The 27,443-nt window shown below is 46.1% G+C and overlaps 1 protein-coding gene and 1 long non-coding RNA gene across 14 annotated transcripts; both read left to right on the top strand.

The window, feature by feature from the left end:
- Window positions 1-1,157: 1,157 nt before the first annotated feature.
- On the top strand, window positions 1,158-27,233 carry LOC126999267 (uncharacterized). 12 transcript variants are annotated; one of them, XR_007753180.1, is made up of 6 exons: window positions 1,158-1,246; window positions 13,962-14,600; window positions 20,711-20,846; window positions 21,563-22,597; window positions 22,940-26,680; window positions 26,793-27,233. XR_007753180.1 is itself a non-coding variant. In XM_050861664.1 (4 exons), the coding sequence occupies exons 1-4, from the start codon at window positions 13,966-13,968 to the stop codon at window positions 23,639-23,641; spliced, it is 2,508 nt and encodes an 835-aa protein (XP_050717621.1). In that variant the 5' UTR covers window positions 8,762-13,965; the 3' UTR covers window positions 23,642-27,233. The 12 variants fall into 12 exon arrangements, 1 of the variants encoding a protein (XP_050717621.1); XR_007753182.1 differs by lacking the exon at window positions 1,158-1,246 and having other exon boundaries at window positions 8,762-14,600; window positions 22,940-25,282; window positions 25,529-26,680; XR_007753183.1 differs by lacking the exon at window positions 1,158-1,246 and having other exon boundaries at window positions 8,762-14,600; window positions 22,940-26,172; window positions 26,203-26,680.
- LOC126999268 (uncharacterized) lies at window positions 15,991-20,241 on the top strand. Of its 2 annotated transcripts, none has more exons than XR_007753191.1 (3): window positions 15,991-16,865; window positions 17,049-17,174; window positions 17,299-20,241. It is a non-coding gene; the product is annotated as an uncharacterized LOC126999268 (long non-coding RNA). The 2 variants fall into 2 exon arrangements; XR_007753190.1 differs by having other exon boundaries at window positions 17,238-20,241.
- Window positions 27,234-27,443: the final 210 nt, after the last annotated feature.

Below are 27,443 nucleotides of genomic sequence, written 5' to 3'. Positions count from 1 at the left end.
GTGGGCTCGTGGTGTGTCTTGCTGTTCTGAGGTGTTCACGGCCCATGTATGGTGGTGCTTGGAGTGTGATGTGACAATATGTTCCAGACGCAATACTTCTGGGGCGCCAAATTAAAGAAGATCAACCATGGTTTTTGTTCCACATCCTGGTAACACAATTATATAAACCATGTGTGGCTGAAACTCGTCAAAAAACTTTAAAATTACAAAAATACAGTATTGTGTAGCAAAAGCAGCTAACATCTTAATAGGTAGGCGGTGGCTGAGTGGTTAGCGTGCGGACCCCGCATTCACCTCACCATGGACAACGTCGGTTCGAATCCCTACGTTACCACCTGAAATTTTTCAGTCACCGCCGAATGGCCAAAGACTACCCACATGCTGTCCTGAAATCCACCCATCAACCCGGACTCTAGAAGATACCGTCCATGGAAGTGAATGAAGAATGAGTTCCGGGGAGCAGCATGAGCCAAGCATAACTGGCGCCATTATAAAAAAAAATGCCTGCGCCATGAGGGGCTTGGGCCGACCACCAGGCCGAAGAAAATAGCCTACCGGCGCTATAGAGGCCGAGATGTTAAAAAGAAGGCGTTATATATTGAATGATCAAAATCATGAACACATCCGCATCTGTGAGGATGTCATAATTTGATATCCGTATCCTCATTTAAGTAGAAACTGATATCCGCATCCGCACCCGCAAAATATGTAAATATGACATCCGCATACACATCCGCATCCGTGGATCTCAAAAATCTGACAGCCGATACATGCATGACTAGTCTAGATATCTATAGATATCGGTCTAGATAAACTATCTAGACAGATATCGGTCAACGTAGATAGTTTATCTTTCTAGACCGTGGCCCCAACCCTTGGAGGAAAACGCGGATTATAAAATCACTCATGGGAAAACCCAAAAAGGAGAAGTAATAAAAGAGCGTAAACCTAATAAGGAGAAGTGATAAACAAACAACTCCACTTAAATCTCAATTATATTGAAAATAAAGAAACTAGTATGATTATATTAGCAATTTTATAGATGATTAGGAGAGGTTAAAATCACCCGGGGAAGGAGCGTAAACCCAATAAAAAGGAGTGATATAGACCAGACCCCACTGGAACCCAAATCAATATCCACATGCTTCAATCGATATAACTGCTAAAAAATCATATACGAGAGGAGACAGAGTTAGATTCACCGTTGGAGTTGTTTAGGTACGCGAAGGGCAGCAGCGTCAGGCAGGTAAGAGTCACTACGTCTTTATTTATTTTCCTTGATTTCCCTTAATTTAGAGCGTGTTTAGACTTGATATTATGTCGGTGGCGTCTTCCCTACCCTGAGAACCTTATGCATTACTAAAGAAGCCGGGGGATGCTGTGGATGCGGGAAAAGAAGGGAAATAAAAAAAAGGCGGGAGGGAAGAACAATGAAGAAGGGTCTTGTTGGAGGGTACCGGTCACTCCGGCACTCCACCCTAGTTACTCCGGCCCTCCACCCTAGTTACTCCGGCCCTCCACCCTAGTCGGTTTTTATGATGGTCATTATAGCTGGTATAGTAGTACCACCTCTGGAAGTCATCTGAGGTGCTGGCTGGAAGGGGGAATTCATTTTCCTGCGTGCTGCCATGTCACCCACAAAACAAACTGTTTCGTATTTACCACTCCTGAATGAACGTAAAATACTCTGTAAAGATAGAATTATTTAACAAGGCTACGTTATGTTTTTAATTTTTTTTTTTTTTTTAAATATGAATCTGGATCTGGATCTGGGTCTTAATGCGCAGGGCACCTGTATAGGTGCATAACATGCACATTTGTGTTGGCTGTTGGGGGGACGGGGGAGCCGAGTGTGCAGGGGAGGGAAGTAAATCAAGTGTAATTATTAGTGTTGGTGTGTTGTGAACGATGATACTATATAAACACCACTACACTTGACAACGTTGCTTTACGACGGTGCTTTTTTAACAGCGAGGTCGGAAGTCAGGGTACAGTCGGAGCACTTATTCGTGAAACCTCCCGTTGGATGTCACAAGACAATTAGTCTTCTCAGATGCAGCTAAAAACGTCATGCCAGTCGTCACACCAATAGCGTGCTGCCTTCTCATGACCTGACCTGAGTGGGTGGTTGACATTACTGCTCTGCCCACCCATCCACACACACACACACATACACACACACACTCAAAAGAGTCTTGTTAGTTGGTGATTTTAACTGTAAGGAGGTAAATTGGGAGATATTTAAAAGTGGAGGTAGTGAAACAGCATGGGGGGAAAGATTTTTAAGATTGTCGATGGAAAACTTGATGATGCAATGGGTGAAGGAAAACACGAGATACAGAAGTGATGACAAACCGGCGAGACTGGACCTGATGATAACAAAAGGAATGCACTTGATGAGAATGAATTAAGGTATGGGTACCCCCTGGGAAAGAGTGATCATGTGATAATAAGAGATGGAAACAGAGGAGGAAGGAAGTGAGGGGGATGAATCATATAAAAAAAACAGGTTAAACTATAGAAAGGCAGACATGGAAAACCTCAGGAAATACTATGGAGAGCTAGACTGGGATGAGTTAAAGAGAACAAGAGAGGTGCAAGAAAAGTATGATATTTTCATGGAGGCGTATAAATCAGGAATTATGAAAATTCAATATGTACCAGAATAGAAACCTAAAGAAAAAGGAAAGAAGGATTGGTTTAATGCAAGATGTGCTAAGGCAAAAGAAAAAAAAGAGACAAAGCGTGGAAGAGATTGAAAAGAAATAAAAACCAAAGGAATAAAGAAGATTTTAAGATAGCGAGAAATGAATATGTGAAAATAAGGAGAGAAGAAGAGAAAGGATATGAAAAGGATATTGTCGAAAAGTGAAAGGAACAACCAAAACTGTTTTATAGATTCATAAATGGAAAAATCAAACCAGGGGAAATACTAGAAAGATTGAGCGATGGATCTGGATCTGGACGAATAATGCGCAGGGCACCCATACAGGTGCATAACACGCATATTTGTGTTTGCTGCTGGGGGGACGGGGGAGTATGATAATCGAAGATCCTAAAGACATGACAAAGCTACTAAACAAAAAGTTTCAGCAAGTTTTTACAAAAGAATCAAAGTTCAACGAACCACAAGAAAACAAAATAAATGTTCATATGGAAGAAGTCATAGTAATTAAAGAGGAGATACTTAAAATGATGGGGGAGCTGGAAGAGAGGAAAGCAGTAGGACTGGATGGAGTCTCAGGTTATATATTGAAAGAATGCAGAAATCAGCTGGTTGGACCAGTAGTTTATGATATCATAAAATGCTCAATAACAAATGGTAAAGTAACAAAGGAGTGGCGGAGGGCTGAAGTGGTCCCTATATACAAAAGTGGTAAAAAGGAAGAACCCCTGAACTACAGACCTGTATCATTGACCAGTGTTGTATGTAAAATATGTGAGACAGTGATAAAGAAATAATGGACATGATTTCTATAAGAGCATAATATAATCACAAGTAAACAATATGGCTTTAGAAAAGGGCACTCATGTGTAACAAACTTACTGAGCATTTACTCAAGAGTGACAGACAAAATACAGGAGAGGGACAGATGGGTTGATTGCGTTTACTTGGACCTGAAGAAGGCGTTTGACAAAGTTTCACATACAAGATTACTATGGAAGGTGGAGAATAAAGGAGGATTGAAAGGGAAAATGAAGAACTGGATGGAAAGCTACCTAAGGGAAAGAGAGATGAGAACAGTGGTAAAGGACATGAAATCTGAATGGAGAATTGTAGATAGTGGAGTGCCCCAAGGATCGGTATTGGCACCAATACTACTACAAAACAGACAGAGAATCTTTACAAAAATTTAAAGAGGAATTGGAGAGGAGGTGATAAATTATAAAAGATTTCGAAGGAAGAAGAAAAAAGCTGCTAACTGTGTTCTTAAAGGTAAATACAGGAGAAAGAATATAGGAGTCCAAGAAAGGGAAGAAGAACCAGTGTGGTTCACTGAAGAGATGGGTGAGTGAGTGGTCGTGGTTGTGATCGGATATGTTGCATCCTGCACCACACGGAAAGTGCTTTGTCGACATGGCTGTCAGGGCCAAGGGTGTGAGGGATTTGTGTTACGTTTGTGAGGATTTCACAGGCGAGAAGTGGAATGGATGCTGTTTGTGCCCTAAATGGTGTTATGTGAACTTGTGAAGTGTGCTCATTTGTCTGGAATTAAGCAGGATAATATACCTAAAATTAATTGGATTTGCACCCCATGCCTCCATAAAGCTTCTCTGGCTACCTAAATTGTGGAGAAATTGGATGAATTCAAGCAAGAATTATCTAAAGAAATATCTGTGGTTAAAGATGAGGTTGAATCAAGGGCTGAGAAGGTGCAAGAGGAGCTGGGATCAGTTGCTGATGCAGTTCACGCAGACAAAGCAAATCTTAGTTGGGCTGAGGTGGTGAAGAGAGGCAGGAAAGTGAAGAAGAATCTCCTAGTTGTAAAAGCTTCTACCAAGGAAAAGAAGGCATGAAGGGTGAAGGCTCCCAGGCATTGAATGACATTCAAATAACTGATTCAAGATTTACAAATGGAGGTAATATTTTCATGAACTTTGATAATGAGAACACAAGGGCTAAGGCTGCTCAAAAATTGGACTCAATGACTTTGTTATTTGTTGTAGTTTTTTATGAATCAATAAAAAAAAAATTCATAGGACCGTTTATGGACATGGAATAAAGTGCGCATAAACAATTTATTACTTAGCTCATATTCCCACCTCCGTAACTAAAAACTTTGTGAGTCAACTTTTCAAGGTAGATGCATTCATAATAGCAGAATTTTATCAGGATTCTTATGCTTCCTTCAAATTTTCAATGCGACAATTAGCACCATGAAGTTTTTGCGGGAAATTGAAAAAAGTGCCTTTTTCATTTGTTTTTGCCTTTTTTTCATTAGAAACTTACCGACGTCTTGTTCAGTGGCATCACTTTTCCCACAAAGTGGGAAATGGTTTCTTCTTCACTCATTGCTGCTTCCATTGTCTGAGAACAGGCGTGAGTAATGTTCCTCATGTTTCAAGGGTCTCCGTGCCACTATGTAGTTTAAAAAATCTGCTACTGCCTGTGAAGAGAATAAAATAAAAATTATTCTCAATCAAATCACTGTATTGCACTATATAACTCTATTTTCACTATTATGTGGTCGGCTGTACTTCCACGACCTAGACCACAAAAGGTTTAAAGCCCACAGCAGCGAGACGTCTGATCTGAGTGATGAGTGAGGGAGACAAAAACTGCCCTTGTTTATGCCTCGCACTCAAAGCCACGCCAGTGGAGAGGGTTGCTAATTAGTTAATTTGGAAGAGAGTGAGGAAACATGCTCAACCAAAAAAAGACGCCAGTGGCGTGAATATAACTATTTAAAAATAATATTTTTGTTCAAATGGACGCCAATGATGTGAAAGTGCACTTTGGCCCTGGAAATGTATACACGCCATTGGCATCCAAGTGTGCGAGAGGGTTAATACTAAGATTTGGAAAATTCACTTGTCGCCACCGTTCCTGCTGCTCGTTGATTGGTTGCTGCATTATGACATCATGTCTGGGGTAGGGCCAAGGCTGCACCACTCGCATTTGTACCTACCACAATTTTTTTTCCTTCCTCAAGAATATATTTTCACGTTGCATGATCTGATTTATTGATTTCATATGTTTTTATACATATATCAATAGTATGGGTACCATGATTTTATTTTAGAAAATTACGAAGTTGAATATAATGATAGTTATATATAGTTATACCACCAGCAATATCATTGCACTGTACATTAAATAATGGCATTATAATTTCATGAATAGACGATACATATCTGTATTTTTAAACTCTTGCCCTGTTGTTTCTCACCTAACAATTAGGCTACACTGCAATGTCATAAAAATGCCAGAACATAGCCTGTTATATAAGCTTATGAAGTTAATGTAGCAGTGCACTCAGACTTCTTAAGCTACTTAACAATATTGTGCAATGTCAAGCAATCTGCAGATGATCAGTGTAGCCTCCCGCAACATTGAGTTTGGAGTGAAGAACATTAACCCTCGAGCTCACCATAAGTTTCAATAAGTTTTCTTTTCCGCGCTCTTTTCAAGCATCGGGTCTCTTGGTGGTCAAGGCAGTTTTTTTTTTTGCGATCCGAAAATTTTTGTTTCAGCTACTCTCTTCCCCCAAACCTGCATTTATCATTATACATAATACATCAATGGCTTCCTTATTTATTGTAGTTTTTCATGAATCAATAAAGAAACAATAATAGTAATTCATAGGACCATTTATGGACATGGAATAAAGTGCGCATGAACAATTTTTCTACTTAGGTCATGTTCCCACCTCCATAACTAAAAACTTTGTGTGTCAACTTTCAAGGTGGGTAGATGTATTATAATAGCAGAATTTTATCAGGATTCTTATGGTTCCTTCAAATCTCCAATTGGACAATTAGCACCATGAAATATTTGCAGAAAAGTAAAAATATTGACGGAAGTACGACTCCTGTCCTGTCCTGTCCTCCACGCTGTCCTATTCCGTGCCTTCATTTCCTTCTGAATCCAAGTCTTTTTCACTCTCATCACTTTCTCTCGCAAAGTGGGGAATGCTTTCCGTTTCACTCTCACCACTACTTTTACTGTCTGAGTACAAGAGTGGGTAACATTCCTCAGGCTTCAGGGGCCTCCGTGCCATTACGTATTTACCTCCTTTCATAATTCACAAAATATAATATTCTACTGCCTGTAAAGAGGATAGAATATAAATTACACCCAAACAAATCACTATTGCACTATATAACACTATTATCACTGTTATGTGGTGGGCCGCATGGGCGCGCAGAAGCCCACAAGTTTAAAGCCCACAGCAGCGAGACGTGCAGATTGACTGATGAGAGAGTGACCGGAAACTGTCTTTGTTTTCTCAACCGCGCTCAAATCTGTGCACACGGAGAGTGTTGCCAATTAGTCATTTCAGAGAGGGTGAGGAAACTTACCCTCAAACAAAAAATGACGCGATTGGAGTGAATATAATTATTTAAAAGTAATTTTTTGTTCAAACTGACGCCAATGGCACTTTGGCCCTAAAAAAATTTTACACTCCATTGGCGTCATGGTGTATGAGAGGGTTAATACAGTAGGCTCGCCTAGTATGCAACTATATGGGTGACACATGAGCTCGCATAGTAGGAATTTGCGCAGTAGCAATACATCTTATCGGAAAAAATGGTATATGGGTCGCACTCCCCTGACTGACTGGCCTTTTTTGTAACACTGCCTCCCTCGCCAAGCGCTGCATAGCCACACCCTCACCACAAGACACCAAGAAGGCGCTCGTACTTATATACTCATGTACTATATGTGGCATAAACCGGACATAATGCCGTACAAAATCTTGGAATGACTGACTGGCAACGAGTTGCAGAGGATTAGGTTGTGGTGGTGAGGCATGGAGGGCAGCGGGGCAGGCAAAAGGAAGTGTGAGGTGCGCCATGTGCTGTCCACAGTGCCTTTACACCATAGCTGGGCACGATAACAGAAAACCTTATTCCCGATAACCGATAACTGATAATGAAAAACCTTAACGGCGATAACCGATATTCGTTAACTAGAGACACAAATATAGGCGATAACCGATAACCGATACCCGATATAAATCCACAATTCCGATACTAGCTAGCGATAAGTCCAATTGGCGAAAACAATACTATATTGATATTTCAGATAGAACAACATTGATGAATTCAAATTTTCATTATCTGTATTTTAGGAAACTTACAAAACCTTAAAACCACACGTTGACACGTACATATGGACGGTAATACTAGAAATGCCTGAACCGGTGTTGTGTTATTTGGTGTCTCCGCCGTCAAAAATTGTTTACAAACACTGGTCTCTCGTGAACGGTGCATGCTCAGACCAGCAAGCGTATAGCTGTACAGTCTCACAAAGCTTTTAAACCGTAATTAAGGGTTGCTGGAAGACTGAATCAGACATATAGTACCACTACCACCATCCTCACTGTTTCTAGAACGACACTGTACGAGTTGTATTTATATGTACAGAGTGTACGTCGTTCTAGAAACAGCGAGGATGGTTGTACAGTATGTTTGATTCAGCTTTCCAGCAACTTTTAATGTGTTAAGACACATGCGCAGTTCACGAGAGACCAGTGTTTGTAAACAAAAGCGCCAGCATTTGACGATGGGACACCAACTAACACAACACCGGGTGCCTTCAGTATCATGGCATGGTCACAAACGAATATGGAATATCAAATTTGAGGCAGTGAATAATCATTTTTGGGGCAAAGTTGAATGATTTTTCTATGATTTATTGATTTTTGAGTAGCATAAAAAAATAACCAAGTGTTTTAATTTTCATGATCTAAGTATGAAATCTCATCACCGAAGATATTTCATACCCCGAAGTTTTTTCATACAACACCGGGCCACGCATGCGCAGTAAGGAGACAACGTTTTTTTTCTGAGGCGGAAAAAAAGTAGCGATTATCGCTAGTTTGGTTACAAAAGTAACGAAGATACCGATATATATTTAAATAAGTAGCGGATGGGCGATAATCCGATTTTGTTATCAGCGATAAAGTATCGCGATAACTTATCGCGATAACGCCCAGCTATGCTTTACACATGCTATTGTGCTTACTCTACATTTTCACCACTTGTTTTTTTATTTTTCTGTTTTGTTTTGTCTGACTGGAGTGTTGGTGTAGCGTGGTGATGGCGGCGAGTCGGCACCACTTGTAAACAAAAAAAAGTATGAGTTGCGCCATGCACATTTCACAGTGCCCTTCCACATGTTGTTGTGTTTATTCTACATTTTCATTGCTTGATTCTCTTTCTTTCTGTTTTGTTTTGTCTGACTGATAAGAGTGTCAGCGGGGTGTGGTTGTGGGGGTTAGGCAGCATGGGTGTGGTAAAGCTTGTAAACTTCCACAGTGCCCTTCCACGTGTTAATGTGTTTGTTCTACAGTTTCTTCACTTGTTTCTATTTCCTTCTGTTTTGTTTTGACTGAGTGACTGGAGTACTGGCGTGTTGTGGTGGTGGCGATGAGGCAGCACGGGCGGCAAAGATTGTAAACAGACAAATTAAGAGGTGTGCCATGCGCATTCCATAGTTCCCTTACACATGTTGCTCTGTTTATACTACATTTTCATCGCTTATTTCTGTTTTTGTGTCGTGTTTTGTTTGACTGACTGGAGTGTTGGCGTGGGTGTGGAATTTGGTAGATCCTTCACTCCTTGCCTCCACCTCGTGTGCTATGGGTTCAATTCAAGCACTTTGAGTTTGTGGGTTTATACTTTCAGGTGCTTGCGTAGTAGGAGTTTCATGTAGTGTGAAGACGCGTTGTAACCGTGCCTGATGTGAATCGTGTGTACTACAGTGTAAATATACCCACACTGTGTTGTTTACTTAGTAATATTCAATCTGAATTAAATTACTTATGCATAAGGAAATAACAAAAAAATATAACAAATATATTTTTAAATATATTGAGTTGGTTTTATGCAATACAAATGTATATTCTTGAGGAAGGCACTCCCAGACGTGACGTCATAACGCAGCAACCAATCAACGAGCAGCGGAAGCGGCGGCGACAAGTGAATTATATTAAAACAGCTTGTAATCCACCATCAGAGCTTTTTGGGTGTTTGCTGCTATTGTATATTTCCCTCACACCAATGTAGATTTATACATGCTATTTGATATTTTTTATTATTAACCCTCTTGTGCACGATGAAGCGTTTCGCGTCATCGAGGGTAAAAGGTCCTGGCGCACGATGACGCAAAACGTGTCATAAAAGTTAAAAAAATTGATTACAAATTAAGTTTTTGGTGAAAGTGCGTCAAATTTGGGAGCGTCATTTGTTGGGATAAGTTTCTTAATGGCAACATATGGCAACCTTTTTAAGGAGCGTAGATGAGGAGCGTCAATCTGTAGATTATTTTTTAAAAATACAGTTTTCTTGGTGTAACTCGGGAACTAATAGGCATATTATGATTTTGAGGATACCATAAGAATCCCCACTAAATTTCGCTTCGAAACATATATTCGGGTAAAAAAAGTTGGCCCACAAAATTTCGAGCTAGTGAGTGGGGAAGAGTTGTTACTTAGGATTTATTGTCTACAATACTCTATACGGAGATTTGAAACGAGTTTGTATTGTTTATTTTCCTCTATTTTTTATTTGTGCATGTTCTAGTACAAGTCTTTATGAAGCCATTGATACCAAATTTATTGGGGTACGATATATCTGTGAGGGTAAAATATGTCCGGGAATATAGAGTATCACGGCGGCAAAAAAAGGCCAGTCGGGCCTGAGAAATGTATGGTGAGTGGAACAGAAACTTATTGGAAACTTACAGTGCACGAGAGGGTTAAACAGGAAAGAAAAAAATTGAGGAAGAAGAGAACTTTCTCCCAGGCATAGAGCATTCACATACATTTTGTAGACAGGCTATAGTTTACTGGTTGGCACAATGACTGGCTGAATGGATGATGGCTTATTGACTGACTGACTGTGACGGATTGGCTGACTAACAGACTGGCTGGCTGACGGCCTTGTTGATAGACTGAGCATTGAGTCAGTACCTTTCACCCTAAGAGGTCCTCAAGCCTTGTGATGGTGAGAGTTGAGAAGTCAACACCAGAAGGAAGGACAACTTTGTACAATCAACATGTGTGAAATTTTTCTAAGCACTGAAAGCATAGAACAGAAAGACACTTGGACAGACACCCTCTGACGACACCAAGCGAGACAGGTAAGAGCACCTTCACAGGCTGGTGTTGTTTCTTCTGATTCTTCATATCTTGGATTTTGCTCGGTGTGTGAAAGTTTACTTCTTGGTGGATGACAGTTTCTTATCCTACAAGAGGTGTACTGGTAACCACCTGCCCACCACAGCTCACCTTCCTAAAGCACTTAGCAACTAGCCTGCAGGGGAGGGCTGACAGGTGGGCAAGCAGTGTGTCAGTGACCTGGGGCAGCATCAGGGGCCAGGCTCACAGCCCCAGCCACATCCCCCCCAGCCACGTGTTGTCCATTTGACCGGTGTGGCCAGGGGGGTTGGTTCTACTGTCAAGAGTTGGCTGGCCCGCTGCACTTACCTGCTGTGTTTTCTCCAACAGAGGGAAGTGCTGCTGGTGGCTTTGTTTCTGTTTGCAAAGGATGCAGACTCTTCCCAGAACCCAAGGCTTCCCACCAAGATTTTGTTGACATTCTGTCTGCCATCTCTGACATTAATCCAAGTTTATGTGGGAATGAGGTGCAAGTCATCTGTGGCACGACACATCATGAGTGAGACACAAGTGTCTCCTGTTAGTTGCTGTTTGCAGCCACACTGAGGGCTGCCACCTCAGCATTATTGCAGGCAGGGGCCATGCTCATCTTTGGTATAAACTGCCACTGTCGTGGGTGCCTGTAAGCTGACGTGGGGCAATAGGAGAGGTGTGTTTGGTGTTACGTGTTTGTGTGTTTGTACATCCTTGACTACCCTGAGTTGGTGAGGGCAACATTGTGTGGCTGGGTGTGGGTGCGGGGAGGCAGCCTTCACATGCCTGTTGGCAGCAGCAATGTGGAGCAGTCTGGGGAGGTGTGTGTGGGGAGTGTGGTCACAGCTGTGGGAGGATGAGAAGGTGTAAGAAGGGGTGAAGGAGGAGAAGAAGTGGGGATGTGTCCAAAATTTTCCTGTGAGTGTATGGGGGGTGAGGCTGAGGGCATCACACACACCTCAGTGTTGTATGGAGGTGCAGAGCTGCCGAAAGTGTGATGTGATGCTGCTTCCACACCAAACCCTTGGTAGGTATGCCTTGCACCAAGAGGGAGTCAACCTTTAGCTTGTGAATAATAAGTTGCCTTTGAAATGTACTTGTTTTGTCAGGCTACCTTTCTGCCTCACGATTGCTGTCCCAGCAGGAGACAAGACTGCTGCACTGAAAGCAGCTGCCTTCACTGCTGCTGTTCTGCTACTACCTCCCGCAGCTCAGCACCTCAGAGGCTGCACGTTGGGCTCAGCTGCTGCGCCGCGCCCCAGCAGCATGGAGTGTTTGGGGGGAGAGGGATGGGGGTGCGTTGCCGTTCTTTATAAGATGTGCAGATGAGAGATGACCAGCAGGATACAAGAGCTGCAGCAGCATCCCATACTGTGGAGAGTTCTTAGGACCACTCAGGGAGACAGGACATGGCAGCTGTGGCAGCTGAAGAATGTGATGGTGCCACAGCACAACACCTTTGGCTGCACACATGGCACTGCTGTTGTGCACCAAAGCCTACCCTTTAAAAGTAGAGATCAGCTGATATTGACAGTGACTGGAATTGGTACAACTTTCTAATTGGTTTGTGGGCTGGTGACATTCTGTGGCTGCTGCAGCAGCTGTGGCTGTGGGGGACAGTCTGTGGGCCTGTACGTGTAGGGTCTGATGGGGACAGCAGAGGTAAGGGAGGGAGCCCTTTAAGAATGGCTGCTGTTCAGAAGCAGACACAAAGTTCTGAGAGTTAGTTGATGCTTTATCCTCATGCTCCTTGGTAAGTATTTGCAGCAGGTATCAGTAGTGCATGAGGCAGAGACTGGGACGCGTGAGGGTGCGCCGGGCCTCACAACACAGCCAGGCCAAGGGAGGCACAGCTCTACCTGTTGGGGGCTGCCTGCACCTGTGGCATGATGTAAGCACTTGTAGCCTGTGTCCTGGCTCACTGGCTCACTTGTTGGGTGAGGGACCAGCTGGCTCCCAAGGCTGTGAGGGAAACCACAACTTAGAAAACACCAGCTGCTGTGGCCCCAATGGACCCGCTGGTCATGGAAGTGTGTGTGTGTGTGTGTGTGTGTGTGTGTGTGTGTGTGTGTGTAAGGAGTATTGGTTAAGTTCACCCAGAGTTCCTTCCCCCAAGCTAAGGTGTCAGCCTGCAGTGGAGGGCTCACTGCAGTTGTGGCCAAGACAGCTGCAACGGCCTTCTACTCTGCGTGTGGTGGTGTGGCCTGCCACTGCTGCTACTGCCTGCTGCTGTTATACCTGCTGCCACATCTGCTCACTGCCTGCTGCAGTGTGTTGGTTGTTGCTGCTGATCTTAACCTGCTGGACTCACGCTTTCCACATTCTTCAGAGTGTCACATGAGGCAGTGGTCTGGCTGGCCTGTCATGCGAGGAATCACTGCACTTCACCTCTTTTCAATACTTCCTCAAGGAAAGTTGTTGCTGCTGCTGCTACTGTCAAAGGAGGCCGTCCCTACGGCACTGCTGTTGCCACACCCGCTGCTGCTACTACTGCTGCTGCCACTGGTGCTGCTAATGCTCCTGCTGCTGGCCACTGGCTGTCTGGGGTGATGAGTGTGCCTGCCGCCGGTGCTGTGGCTGGTGATGCACCAGGCCAGGCTTGCTTGGTCCTCTCCCTGCCTCATGTCCTAAGCTTCACCCCTCACCCAAGTGTCCTGTGAGCTTCCCTTCCCCCAACACCCCACACACTGCTCCCCCTAGACAGCCCCAGACACACACAGCTTGGCCGCTGCACTGGACGCCTCATTACGTGCTGGCATCCGTCCCAGACCCTCCACATTGTGCACCTGTAGGTCAGTGTTTAGCTGCTGACTGCGTCCAGCGAGCCGGCAGCTGTAGAGTAGTGGTGGTGCTGCCAGGCCATCCCCTGAGTGTTAGCGGACCAGCAGGAAATGAGAGGACTCATCCACAGCTCCCCTGCAACCCTCTCCCCTCCATCCTCCCTACCCCTCCTCCCCCACAGCCTTCCCTCCTCTCCCTAATCAGTGGTGGCGGGGCGGGGCTGTGACATTTCAGGTTGCGGCTGCAGCGGCGGCAGGCCAGGCCAACAGGGAGGGCTGGTGTGCGTATGTGGCAACAGGCCCAGGGTGGCAGGGCAGGGCGTGGCGGTGATGGTGGCTAAGTGGTGCTCTCTGCTTGCAGCGCCATGGCCACTAAGCAGGCGGCCAAGGCAGGCGGCAGCGGGGAGCAGAAGAAGGCTGCTGGCGGCCCCCAGCAGGAGGCCAAAGAGAAGGAGGCAGCCAAGGTATCCATTAAGGAGGGAAAGACCAGCCCCAAGCCGGGCAGCAAGGACCCCCCTAAAGACAGCAAGGACTCCATCAAGAAGCCCGCTCGTGATGACAAGAAGGATGGGGGGCAGGGTGGTGGCAGCGGGCAGGAGCGTGGCCGCAGCGGCCGCCCCGACGACCAGCGGGGCCGAGACCGTGGCCGGCGCAACAGCAGGGACCGCCGCGACAAAGAGGAGCGGGAGGTCTGCCGGAACTTCCTCCACAACCGCTGCGACCGCGGCTCCCTCTGCAAGTACTACCACCCCAGGTCGTCCAGCCGGCCCCGCCCCGGCCTGGACGACTCCGATCACCGCCGCGGCTCGCCCACACGCGGCCCCGGCAGCGGCAGCGGCCAGATCGTCTGCAGGGACTTTATCCGCAACATGTGCACGCGGGGGACGGAGTGTCGCTTTTACCACCCGCCCTCAGACAGCAGCGGCAAAAAACGCCAAGGCAGCTGGCTCACCTTCTGCCACGACTTCCGCAACGGACACTGTTTGCGCAATGACTGCAGGTTAGTAGCCGGTGACACACACACACACACACTTCATCTCTGTGACTGCCATTCGTGCCTTCTTCCTGTTCTTCACAGTGTCACAAACAATACAGTCTGTTTGCATTTTACACTTACTTGATCTACCCCTTGAACCCTGCCACCTGAACAAGTGACAACACTAACAGTACTCAGGCACACTAAGTACTGTGGTTCTGCCTCATGACACCTCATGGCACTCTTATTACGAGACATTTTACAAGCAGGGCAAAACACAAAGCAGTCAGCCATAACACTTTCCTTAGAGGTGTCAGCATCATCACGGGCAGCCTGCTCTTAGCTCTGCCTAACATGTTGTATGCCGGCTGTCTCGGCACCTTGTTGAAGTGTCCCAACTGTTGAGGCTGTTATCCAATTGACTGCTTGTGTTTCTAGAAGTACTGTCCCTTGCTGGGTGTTGACATGCTTCATACAAGGATGCTGAGCTCAGTTCACGTGGGATTATATTTACATAACCTTTCCACAAACTGAAACTTTAGTTAAATAGTAAAATGTGAACAGACAACCTTTCCCCTTTCACTGAGTCCACCTTTCCATGAACTCAAGCTTTGGCTAAATGTGAACAACCTTCCATCACTCAGAGACTACCATTCCACGAACACAAACGTTGGTAAAATGTGAACAGACAACTTTCCTCCACTCACTGACTCCATCTTTCCACAAACTCAAACCTTGGTAAAGTGTGAACAGACTGAACCTTCCATGACACCGTGACTCACCAACACCATGACACCTGTTCTGTGTGCCCTGCTGTGCTGCTGTGAGGTGCTGTGACTGCCCAACACACCTGCTTCCCTCTCTCCCCAGCACTTCCCTCAAACACATTATTTGGAGGTGCTTCTGTTCATTCATTTGCAGTGTTTTGACCATGATCCTGAGGGTGCTGTTGTTTGTGTTCTCAAGAGCAGACTAGTGAGGAAGCTCTCTTTACACATTTTGGCTATTGATGTATACGGCTGATGTTGTGTTTCAGAAGATCTATTTTAGTCTATGTAGTTTTAAAAGACTGATGTGATTGGGTCTTATGCTGAGCCATGTACTCTCTGCAGTCTCTTTATGTTGACCAGCTGCTAAAGTTCAGTCAAGGGGAGTGCAATGAAGGTTCTTGATAGGCTTGTTTGCTGCCACTTCTACTACTGTGGTGAAGGCTTTTAGATGAACTGGTGGTGATGTGTTTAGGTCTTATGCTGAGCCTTGTCTTCTGTGCAATCTCACCCTGTTGACCAGCTGCTGAAGTCCTTGTTTGTTGTCATGTTTCCTTGCCTTTTAGCTACTGTGGTGAAGGCTTCTAGATGAACTGGTGGTGATATCTAGATGAACTGGTGGTGATGTGATAGGGTCTTATATGCCTTGTCTTGCCTTTCAACTATTTTGGTGAAGGCTTCTAGATGAACTGGTGGTGGTGCAAATAGGTCTTGTGCTGGGGGAGGTCTTTTCTGCAGTTTTATCATGCTTACTGGCTGCTGAAGTTCTGTCGAAGGGAGTGGAAGGAGGGTTCTATGTAAGCTATTGTTCGTTGTTATGCTTCCTGGCCTTTCATCTACTGTGGTGAAGGCTTCCAGATGAACTGGTGGTGGTGGTGGAGTGTTGGGTCTTGCACGAGGGTAGTGTAAGTCTGTATTGCCCTCTGTTGTCATATTTCCTGGCCTAAGTACTGTGGTAAAGCCTTATAGATAAACTGATGGTGGTGGTGGTGGAGTAGTGGAGTCTTGTGGAAGGGGAGTGGAAGTCTGCAGCGCCCACTGTTGGCACCTCTCCTGGCATCTTAAAGGTAAAGTAAAGTACTGTGGTAAAGGCTTTTAGATGGACTGCTTGTGGTGGTGGAGTGGTGGGGTTGGAAGGACAAGGAAAGGAAGGTGGTTTCATTTAGTTCTCTATAGGAGTTGGTGTCACGCAGGTTTCCACAAGGACAAGAAAAAGATGCTGGTGCCCATTAGGACTCCAGGAAGACAAGGAAAAGAAGTTGGTTTTCTTTAGCTCTACAAAAGATGACACCAATCAGGTTTCTAGAACAAGGAAAGGACGCTATATTCATTTTGGTCTCTTCAGAAGCTGGTGTCATTCAGGTCTCTCGGGCAAAGAAAATAAAGCTCTTTTTCTTTAGGTCATCAGAAGCTGGTGTCATTCAGGTCTCTGGCAAAGAAAATGAAGCTGTTTTTCTTTAGGTCATCAGAAGCTGGTGTCATTCAGGTCTCTGGCAAAGAAAATAAAGCTGTTTTTCTTTAGGTCTTCAGAAGATGGTGTCATTCAGGTCTCTGGCAAAGAAAATGAAGCTGTTTTTCTTTAGGTCTTCAGAAGCTGGTGTCATTCAGGTCTCTGGCAAAGAAAATGAAGCTGTTTTTCTTTAGGTCTTCAGAAGATGGTGTCATTCAGGTCTCTGGCAAAGAAAATGAAGCTGTTTTTCTTTAGGTCTTCAGAAGCTGGTGTCATTCAGGTCTCTCGGGCAAAGAAAAGGAAGCTGTTTTTCTTTAGGTCTTCAGAAGCTGGTGTCATTCAGGTCTCTCGGGCAAAGAAAATGAAGCTGTTTTTCTTTAGGTCTTCAGAAGCTGGTGTCATTCAGGTCTCTAGGGCAAAGAAAATGAAGCTGTTCTTCTTTAGGTCTTCAGAAGATGGTGTCATTCAGGTCTCTGGCAAAGAAAATGAAGCTGTTTTTCTTTAGGTCTTCAGAAGATGGTGTCATTCAGGTCTCTGGCAAAGAAAATGAAGCTGTTTTTCTTTAGGTCTTCAGAAGCTGGTGTCATTCAGGTCTCTCGGGCAAAGAAAATAAAGCTGTTTTTCTTTAGGTCTGTACAGAAGATGGTTTCATTTGGGTCAAGGGCAAGGAAGGGCGTGGTCTTGTCTTGAGGTTTAATGTGTGTGGGGTTTAATTCAGGCCTCAGCAAACACAGAGAGGCGGTGTATACAGTGCCTTGTTGTTCTTGGTGGGGAGACAAAAGTGTTCAGCCTTGCATCCTGTGGCATTGTGTTTTGTTTGTTAATCGGCAAGAACAGTCGGTGTGATTGCTGTCAATTTCTCGGCCAAGACGTGGAGGCAGTGTAGTAGTTTTGGTTCCTTGTTATTTTAGGAAGACAAAAGTGTTCGTCCTTGCATTATGTGGGGTTGTGTTTCTTTCATTTCTCGGCAAAGACAGAGACAGTGTGAGTTTTGTTGTGTTCATTTCTCGGCCAAGACATGGAGGCAGTGTAGTAGTTTTGGTTCCTTGTTATTTTAGGAAGACAAAAGTGTTCGTCCTTGCATTCTGTGGTGTTGTGTTTCTTTCATTTCTCGGCAAAGACAGAGACAGTGTGAGTTTTGTTGTGTTCATTTCTCGGCCAAGGCATGGAGGCACTGTAGTAGTTTTGGTTCCTTGTTATTTTAGGAAGGCAAAAGTGTTCGTCCTTGCATTCTGTGGTGTTGTGTTTCTTTCATTTCTCGGCAAAGACAGAGACAGTGTGAGTTTTGTTGTGTTCATTTCTCGGCAAGGACATGGAGGCAGTGTAATTTTGTTTGGCGTCATGTTCTTCGAGGCAACGCTGTGATTTTTGTTCTTAAAGGCACTTTTTTATGTTCTCTCGCAAGGGCTGACACACAAGGAGGTTCTCTTCTGCTCTACATCTTAACTATTGACATGAACAGCTTTAACTTAATTTCTGACTGTCATAGCTACCCATTCACCCATTCATCCACTCCACAATCCACTCTCTCTACAGTTACACCCACACAGCCATTACTTTCTCCATCAAACTTGCAGCATCTCTTTGCAAGCATTGGGTACATTTTTGAAGGTGTGTGAAAAGATGGTGATGACTCCTAGATATTTGATGCTGCATTGCTGTCTTTGTTGGTGGTTGTCTTTATTGTTTTGCCTGTTCCTTGGAAAGATAAATTTGTACCTGTGTGTGTGTGTGTGTGTGTGTGTGTGTGTGTGTGTGTGTGTGTGTGTGTGTGTGTGTGTGTGTGTGTGTGTGTTTACCTAGTTGTAGTTTTACAGGGCCTGGGCTTACACTCGTGTGGTCCCGTCTCTGTATCTGTATTTGTCCAACTTTTCCTTAAAGTTTTGCACACTCTTCGCCGATACTACATCCTCACTTAGTCTGTTTCAAACCTCTATATTTCTTTGTGTGTGTGTGTGTGTGTGTGTGTATCTGTGTGTGGAACAGCACTAATTACTGCCAGACACGTGATGCTGTATTGCTGATCTTATTGAGGGGCATCTATGCTGTGGTGGCTGTTCCTTTGGTTAAAGAAATGGACTTGGGGAGGTCATAATTATACACAGAACTGATAACAGACGAATAACCAAGTGGTGGCACAGGAATTGAAGGAGTTGTGAGGAACAGAGAACTAAGTGGAGAGGTGGAGTTGGAGCTTTTGCTGGGGCTAGACGGAGTACACTAACAACACCAGACGGAGCGGTGGAGGACAGGCTGCTAGCGGGTGAGGATTATGATGATGGTGATGATTTAGATGATTTGTGAGACAGCTTTGTCTATTTGTCTGGCTGTAGATCATTTAATCATTGTGGTGGTAAAGTAATGCAGTCCTAATGGTTATCTTCCTTAGCATGAGGCCCCACGGCTAGAGTTTTAATAGTAGTGAAGTGGGCAGCATGATGAGAGAGGTTTGTTTACTCCCTTGGTTTTGCAGGAGCAGCAGTATGTTGTGGCCTTGTTGTGTCTACTCTTACCACAACAAAACTTTGTAGCCGTGTAGAGTAAGTTGGAGGAAGGCAGTGCTTGTGCAGTCTTGTGTTTCAGCTGGTTTGTTAGTGCTCAGTTTTTTGGTCCAAGTCAATCATGGTCTATTCCGGTGTTTTTGTTGTGGTGGTGCTCTGTGGGTGCCTCATCACCTGTTTGGTCATCCCTTTGGTGCTTGCTGGCAGAGGAATGGCAGGCAGCAGGTGGAGAGAGGAAAAAGTTGTAGTCGTGTGTGGTTTATTAGCAGTTGTACATGCCGGCTCCTCCTAGCTGGCAGCTTCCAGCTGCTGGATTGCAGGTGGTGGATGCTGATCCACCCATCAACAAAACCCCACACTCTCTTGATGAGGTCAGAGAGGCTATTGTAAGGTTGAGGGAATGAGAATTATGGGATATTGCTGGAACAGCTTTGTGTCAAACCAATGATTTACTCAGTGAAACTGATTCAAGGCCTGTTACCTGCATGGTCCGTGAGTGGTAACTCTGGGCATGTGGCGCACTCCCCAGAAGCCAACCCTGCCCACTGGGTTGTTTCTGTAAGAGACAACCCTGAGTGGAGAAGGCTGAGGGGGATGCCCACAGAGTTCGTGGCTTGAGCAAGTTGATGGATCCCCCCACAAGGTACTTAGGATGAGAAGGCGGCCGGCATGGAGACTTGCCTGGAAGAACCCAGTGTTTGGCATCGTAGGGGAGGGGGTGAGGTGATGCACCCCCTGGTGTGTGCCCCCATTGACTGATTGGTTGTGGGTACCAGAGGAGGAGGAGGAGGTGGAGGCAGTGTTGTAGAGGCTGATATCAATACGTCACTTTATATTCATTGCTGTGGTTGCTGCTTGGTAGCGTGCGCAAAGGCTGGTGAGTGCTTGCAAACTTACCCACCTACTGCTGTGGCCAAGGAAGGCAAGACCTGCCTCTCCCAGCCATTTCCCAGGACCATGTGTCATGGGGGAGACTGCAACCTTTCCCTTGCCTTCTCTAGGAGTCCTGTAGGAGCCTCTGTAAGTGTAGCATCCTCCTGAAGGGTGTTAGTGACCTTTACTGTGTGTCTGTACATTTAAGGAGTTGTGTGAAATGTGTGATAATTTAAGGAACATTACAAGCCTGACTTCATCCTGTTTAAACACAAATACAAGTAGGTGTGAACACACACACACACACCCCACACACACACACCACAATGCACTCCTTCTGCCTTGATCTCCTCCTTCCCTTCCTCCTCCTCCTCCTCCTCCTCCTCCTCCTCCTCCTCCTTCTCTCCCAGGCTTCAGTAAATACACAAATTGGTGAACAGAATGGGTAAGAACACACAAGACATTCCTCCTACCCACTCCTGTTCCTCCTCCTCCTCCTCCTCCTCCTCCTCCTCCTCCCTAACCTCAGTGTCCTCCTTGCAGGTTCTTCCACATTACGAGGGACGATGAGGAGTCATACCGGGCCACGGGTGAGATCCCGCTGCATATTGTGGACCAGGCAGTGCGGAAGGCCATGGTGCTGGACGCGGCACTCACCGGCACGCGGCCCACTTGCAAGGTTGGCACTCTCTTGTGGCTCACCTGCTTGGCTCTCCTCAGCAGGTTACCAGAGGGGGATAATCCATAGCAGGGTGCCAGTGTTTCATGACATCTATAGTAACATCTTCATCTGTAACAAGACATCCCTAATAATGTGACATAACACATCCATAACAAAATCCATAGCAATCTAAGAACAACAAACATAACACATCCATAGCAACATGACAGTAATATCCATAATATCCATAACATTGCAATAGAATCTGATATCCATAACAGCAACATGATGTCTTTAACAATCTATCATGACATCCATAGCAACATAAGCTAACAACACATCCATGACAGTTCAACATAGCAACATGGATAACAACATTTACAGCAAGTACTTAATGTCAAAAGTTTACTACCTGTAAGAATGACACTCTGAATTTAGTGTTAACATGGCTGGACAGTGACAGGCAGCCAGAATGAGTTAATGGGGAGCCAGCGGATAACATATTGAGTGTGGGTGTACCATCTGTCACTCACTCCCTTAGGAATGGCACAGTAGCAGGGTCACAGCTTAGGAATTTATGTAATGCTTTCTTTCATGTTTATGAAAGCACAAGGCAGTCTGAGTTGAACAAAATACTAATAGATCAGTCATAAGAGGAGAGTAAAGCAGTGTGTGTATGTGTGTGTGTGTGTGTGTGTGTGTGTGTGTAGGCTGATCCATCCCCGGCCTTGCAGGAGTTCTTGCGAGGGCTCTGCAACATGCAGAACTGTCGCTTCCGCCACCTGAACCAGCGGGAGTATGAAGATGAAGTGTTCCACGCCCTACAGGAGGAGTTTGAGAACCTCCTGGGCCCCCCTGACCGCCAGCCATCCTCACCCCAGAGAGGCAACCCCTACCCTGCCCCTCCCATGGGGGGCTTCCATGACCCCCCGCACAAGTACGGCACCTCCCCGGCAGAGTTCAGGGAGGATATGATACCCCCGGAGGAACTGCGTGGGCCGCTGCTGCCCCCACTCTCAGAGTACGAGTCGGACCCCAAACGGCCGAGGTACTTCTCTGGCGACGGCATCTTCCCTCCGGAGGAATACAGGGATGGGGGGGAGCCCCCCAGGAAGTGGGAGGAGCGGATGGACTATGAGCCAGCGGAGCGTGGCGAGGCCAACCCCCGGGACGCCTACCGCCTCATGCAGGAGGTCTACGCCCTCAGGAATGAGAACACTGAGATCCGCCGCAACGCAGAGCGGGAGATCACAGAGCTGAAGGAGGAGGTACGGCGGGTGGCCGAGGAGAACGTCGGGCTGCGGCACGAGGCAGCCAAGGTGCGGGCCCAGGCCACGGAGGAAACCATGGCGCAGAAGGCGGCGCTGGACAAGCTGACAATGGCCAACAACACTCTGCTGGAGGACCTGCGCAAGGCCGAGGAGACGGCGCGGCACATGGAGCTGGAGGGCCGGGAGAAGCTGAAGGCGCTGGACACCAAGCAGAAGACGGCCTCCGTGGAGCTGGACCGCAAGATGGACATGATGCAGAAGGACGCCGCACAGATGCGAGACGCCCTGGCCAAGGCCGCCAACGCCCAGAAGAAGGCCGAGGACGAGAAGGCCAAGCTGCTGGCTGAATTGGACGATCTGAGGGCGAAGATGCGTGGCGGTGGCCCCCCCCAGCCGTCCTCCCTCAGGAAGGATCACCACCACCATCACCACCACTCCCAGCAGCAGCACAACAGCAGTGGCGGCTACGCCACCAAGGGCGCCTTCCCCAGGGACATGGTGAGCACAGGGACTCACCCCACCCTTGTCATCACCCCCCAGCACCATACACCCCCTCAACCTGCCACTTCACCATCACCACCACCACCACCACCACAGCCTGTCACTTCACTACCATATCACAGCTTGTCACCACCACCACCACCACCACCATCACATCCTCTCACTTTATCTCATCACAGCCTGTCACTTCATCTCATCACCACCCTCTCACTCCTGCTCCTCTTCTCTCCCACAGCCTTGCACTTTGAAGTTACACTGATAATGATAATAATGATGAGGTAATAGTGTGTGTGTTCCTGTTAGTGCATGACAACCTAAGTTCCTCTGTTGTCCTGTCAGATGAAGGAGCGTGGCGGTGATGTCAGTGGCGGCGGCTTCCCTGAGCTGCTGCACGGTGAGCGCCGCGGCCTGGACAGCCGTGACCAGGACATGCGCAGCCTGGGCATGCGTGGCTCAGACAGGTACTCCCCAGACGCCTGGAGCGCCGCCGACAAGAACGGCCGCACACAGTATGGCAGCGGTGGCGGTGCCAGCCCCGGCTATGGCATGCGGGGCGGCACGTCCGACGGGGACCATTCCCGAGGCTGGCATGGGTCTGCCCCACCCCAGGACACCTGGTCTAAGGGCTCTGGGGGGTCCCTGATGGGGGAGTACCAGGGGGAAGAGCGCGTCAGGGGGCCGACACAGAGCGCCTCGATGATGCGCGGGGCAGCCTACACCTCCCCTGGCACCAACAGCGGGGTCGGCCTGCTCAACCTGCCCATGGATGGCGGTGACTACGCCAAGCCTCCGCCCCGCACACCCCAGGCCGGCCAGGTGGGGCTGGAGGGCCAGTATGCCGGCGGCCAGTCCATGATGCACTTTGAGGAGCGGGATTACAGTCTGTCCGGCTACGACACTGACAGCCGGGCGGCCCAGTATGGCGGTGGTGGTGGCGGCCATCAGCAGCGGACCACGGGAAATTGGCAGCAGGGGGGTGGTGAGGGGGGGCGGGGGAGAGGGGGCATGGGGCAGGGGTGGAGGAGGGGCAAGCCTTTCTGAGGGGTGGGGTGTTTCAGGACAGGACTGAGGGGGGGGGGGGTTGTTAGGGGGTAGGGTCACTGTAGTCACTGCCAGGCACCTTGTCCTCAGAGTCTCACCCTTCCCCTGGCAGTGTTCCTTAGCAGGGATTGGCTTTGTCTTGGCAGGGTAGCACTGGACAAGCCTTGGAGGTGAAGAGGCAGGGGACGGCTTTTTGAACCCCAGAGCCACAGCGGGGTGTCGGTAAGGGCGGTCATTTGTAAACCCCAAGCCAAAACCCAAAATGTCTCGCCTTGTCAACCAAATCCGACGCCCTGTTTGGTCATTCCTACACAAGAGGACAGGAGAGTGAGTGGGAGAGGACAGACAGACAAAGAGAAAGAAAAAGAAACAAGAATAATTGACAGGGACAGACACACAGCAAAAGGAGAGAAATAACTAAGTGAGAGAGACAAAGACAAAGGGGAAGATAGACAGAGAGAGACTTTATACAAATAGACAGGAAATACAGATGGAGAGAAAAAGAACAATCTCAGACAGACACAGAAAAGGGAGACAGAGGGAAAGAAAGGCACAGACAAGACATTATATAGATGGACAGACACCCAGAGAAAGAATAAGGCTCACAAAGAAAAAAAGAGACAGATGGAGAATATGGAGACGAAGCAAATGAGAGACAGACAAAGAAGAGAGGAAACAGATATGGACAGACACTAAACAGATGGCCACAGAAGATAGACAGACACAGAAAAGGGAGACAGAGGAAAAGAATAAGGCACATGAAGAAAAGAGACAGATGGAGAATATGGAGATGAAACAAATGAGAGATAGACAAAGAAGAGAGGAAACAGATATGGACAGACACTAAACAGATGGCCACGGAAGATAGACAGACACAGAAAAGGGAGACAGAGGAAAAGAATAAGGCACACGAAGGAAAAACAGACAGATGGAGAATATGGAAACGAAACAAATGAGAGACAGACAAAGAAGAGAGGAAACAGAGATAAGGACAGACACAGAAAGACCGACAGACATGGAGGAAATGGCTCTTATTACTTATCTTTGGTCCTGAGCTGCCTCCTACTGTCGAAAAAAATTGATTATGGCGATTAATAAAATATAATTCGATGACATTTGTAAATAAGAGGTTGGAGTTGATGCGTCAGTGCTGCCTCAGAGGAAGGGGGGGAAGGGGGCAGGGGAGGCTTAAGGGAAAGGGTTCAAGTTCTGTTTACCATTAAGTTCTGAGGCCATGGGTTAAGGGGGAAGGGGGGGAGGTGACCATTTTGACCTTGTGTGATGTTCTGGCTGTCAAGTTTTTTTTTTTTTTTTTTTTTTTTTCCATATTTAAGGTTTTGATTTACGATTCTTGGTCAGGGCAGGATGTAAAGAGGGTAGGGTATAGTGGTGACCTTCTTTGACCCTTTGTGACCTTAACCTGATTAGCATACGGAGGGTGTTTTATTAATGTGAAGGTAGAGGGAGTGTGAGGTGACCTTGCTTGACCCCTTGTGACCTTGCTCTGGGTAACAAAAGGATTTTTTTTATTATGAAGGTGCAGGGAGTGAGGTGACCTTGTTTGACCTTATGTGATCTCACCCTGCCTGTTTATTTTTATTCTTTTTTTTACAAAACTAGGCAGGGTGTAAGGGATGAGAGGTAACTTTGTTTGACCTTATATGACCTCACCCTACCTGTCAGAACTTTTTTTAAGGTATATGGCTGGGCAAGGTATAGGGGTGAGTGACCTTATGTGACCTCACACTGTCTTATAATGAACTTTCATTATTAAAATATAAAAATAGACAGGCTGTAGGAGTTGAGAGGTGACCTGGTTTGACCTAATGTGACCTTACCTGTTTTTTTTTTAAGGTATAAAGCTAGGTAGGTTGTAGGGGCTGAGAGGTGACTTTGTTTGACCTAATGTTACCTTACCCTGTCAACTTTTTATCATGAAGGCTAGGGAGAGTAAAAGGTGACCTAATGTGACCTCACCATGTCAACTTTTTATCATGAAGGTATAAGGCTAGGGAGGGTGAGAGGTGACCCTGTTTGACCTTAGATAACCCTTTCCTGGATGCCATACGATTTTTATTATTACTGTTTAGGTTATACGAGGCTTGAATCGGGTTAGATCAAAGTACATGTAATGACTCCTGAGGCTGAGATGAGGTCTGGGAGGTAAAACTGAGGCTAAATCATTATTGTCATCATTTTTACCATTATTATTATTAGGAGGGGTCCCGGTGGCATTGTGGGTAGGATAGTCGGTTCGCAGCCAAAATAGTCGCGAATTCCATCCCTTCTCACCGCAGTTTTTTTTTTTTTATTATTATTATTATTATTATTATTATTATTATTTTTGCTTTTTTTACAGATAAAGAAACAGCTCAAGGGCAACAAAAAAAGGCGTAAAAAAAAAAAAATGCCCACCAATCGCTGTTCCCACAAAGACAAAAGTAATGAGCGGCCAAAAGCGAGGTCAATTTCGGGAGGAGAGGAGGTGTCTTGATACACTCCTCATTCTCTTGTAACTCTGGCCAAGGTGTGTGTTCTTGTCTACCCAGTGCAGGGGGGAGCTGTATTGTAGGAGGAAAACTGGAATGAGAGGAAATAGGGATGGATGACGAGGTAGAAAAGACAGTGGGAGAAGTGGATGAAGGGGTGAGGTTAGTAAATAAGAGTGGAGGACTGTATGAAAGAAAGAGAGAGGAGGGAAGGAGGAAAATAAGTGTGAGCAGGAAGAGTTGGATGAAAGGGTAGAAGAGAAAAGGTGGTTGGAGAAGTGGATGAAGGGGGTGAGGTTAGTAAATAAGAGTGGAGGCAGGAGGGAGGACTGTATGAAAGAGAGGAGGGAAGGAGGAAAATGAGTGTGAGGAGGAAGAGTCGGATGAAAGGGTAGAAGAGAAAAGGTGGTTGGAGAAGTGGATGAAGGGGGTGAGGTTAGTAAATAAGAGTGGAGGAAAGGGGTGGGGGCTGTATTAAGAGGAAAATGAGCAGGTAGGGATGGATGAAGGGGTAGAAAATGTGGTTGGAGAAGTGGATGAAGGGGGTGAGGTTAGTAAATAAGAGTGGAGGAAAGGTGGAGGGGCTGTATTAAGAGGAAAATAAGCAGGTAGGGATGGATGAAGGGGTAGAAAATGTTGGAGAAGTGGATGAAGGGAGTGAGGTTAGTAAATAAGAGTGGAGGAGAGAGGTATTGTTTGACCACCTATTATTTATTATCTATTATTATTATTAGGGTGGAAATATGTGACTTATGAGCAGGGGAAGGGAAGTGGAATGATAATCGATCCTGTTGACCCTGTGTAACCTTGCTCTGGCAGTCACAAGAAGTATGATTATTGTTATTTTGTATTTTTATTTTTGTATTTATTTGTGGGTCCTGTGTGGGAGGTGGGCAGGCCTGTGATAGGGAAATATAAGTGTAACAAATATTAGACTTTGTTGGAGGATGTGTGTTATTTTTATTTTATTTGAGATGTCTTTCTCTTTTTATTTTGTGTTGAAAGCTGGCCTGTGATCATTTTGTACCCATTTCAATCTGCATTCTTTTCTTTTTGTATCTGTTTGTATGTACCACGTCCAAGTAAAGTACATAAGGAAGTAAGCTGGATTGTCATTACTATCATTATTAACCCTTTCATTGCTAAACGCTCACAGCGAGCGTTAGGCATATTTGCTGGTGGTGCTAAATGCTCGCTGCAAGCTCCACCCGCACTCAAATCTCCCGCGTATGAAAGTGTTCCAACACTAATTCTCACAACACAGGATTGCCAATTGAGTGGGTTCTTCACTAAATTTGGTGGAAAATCATATC

The sequence above is a fragment of the Eriocheir sinensis genome, chromosome 16, assembly GCF_024679095.1.
Source record: "Eriocheir sinensis breed Jianghai 21 chromosome 16, ASM2467909v1, whole genome shotgun sequence".
In the NCBI taxonomy this organism is placed as follows: Eukaryota; Metazoa; Arthropoda; class Malacostraca; order Decapoda; family Varunidae; genus Eriocheir; species Eriocheir sinensis.
This window is presented reverse-complemented; position numbering and strand designations above follow the sequence as displayed.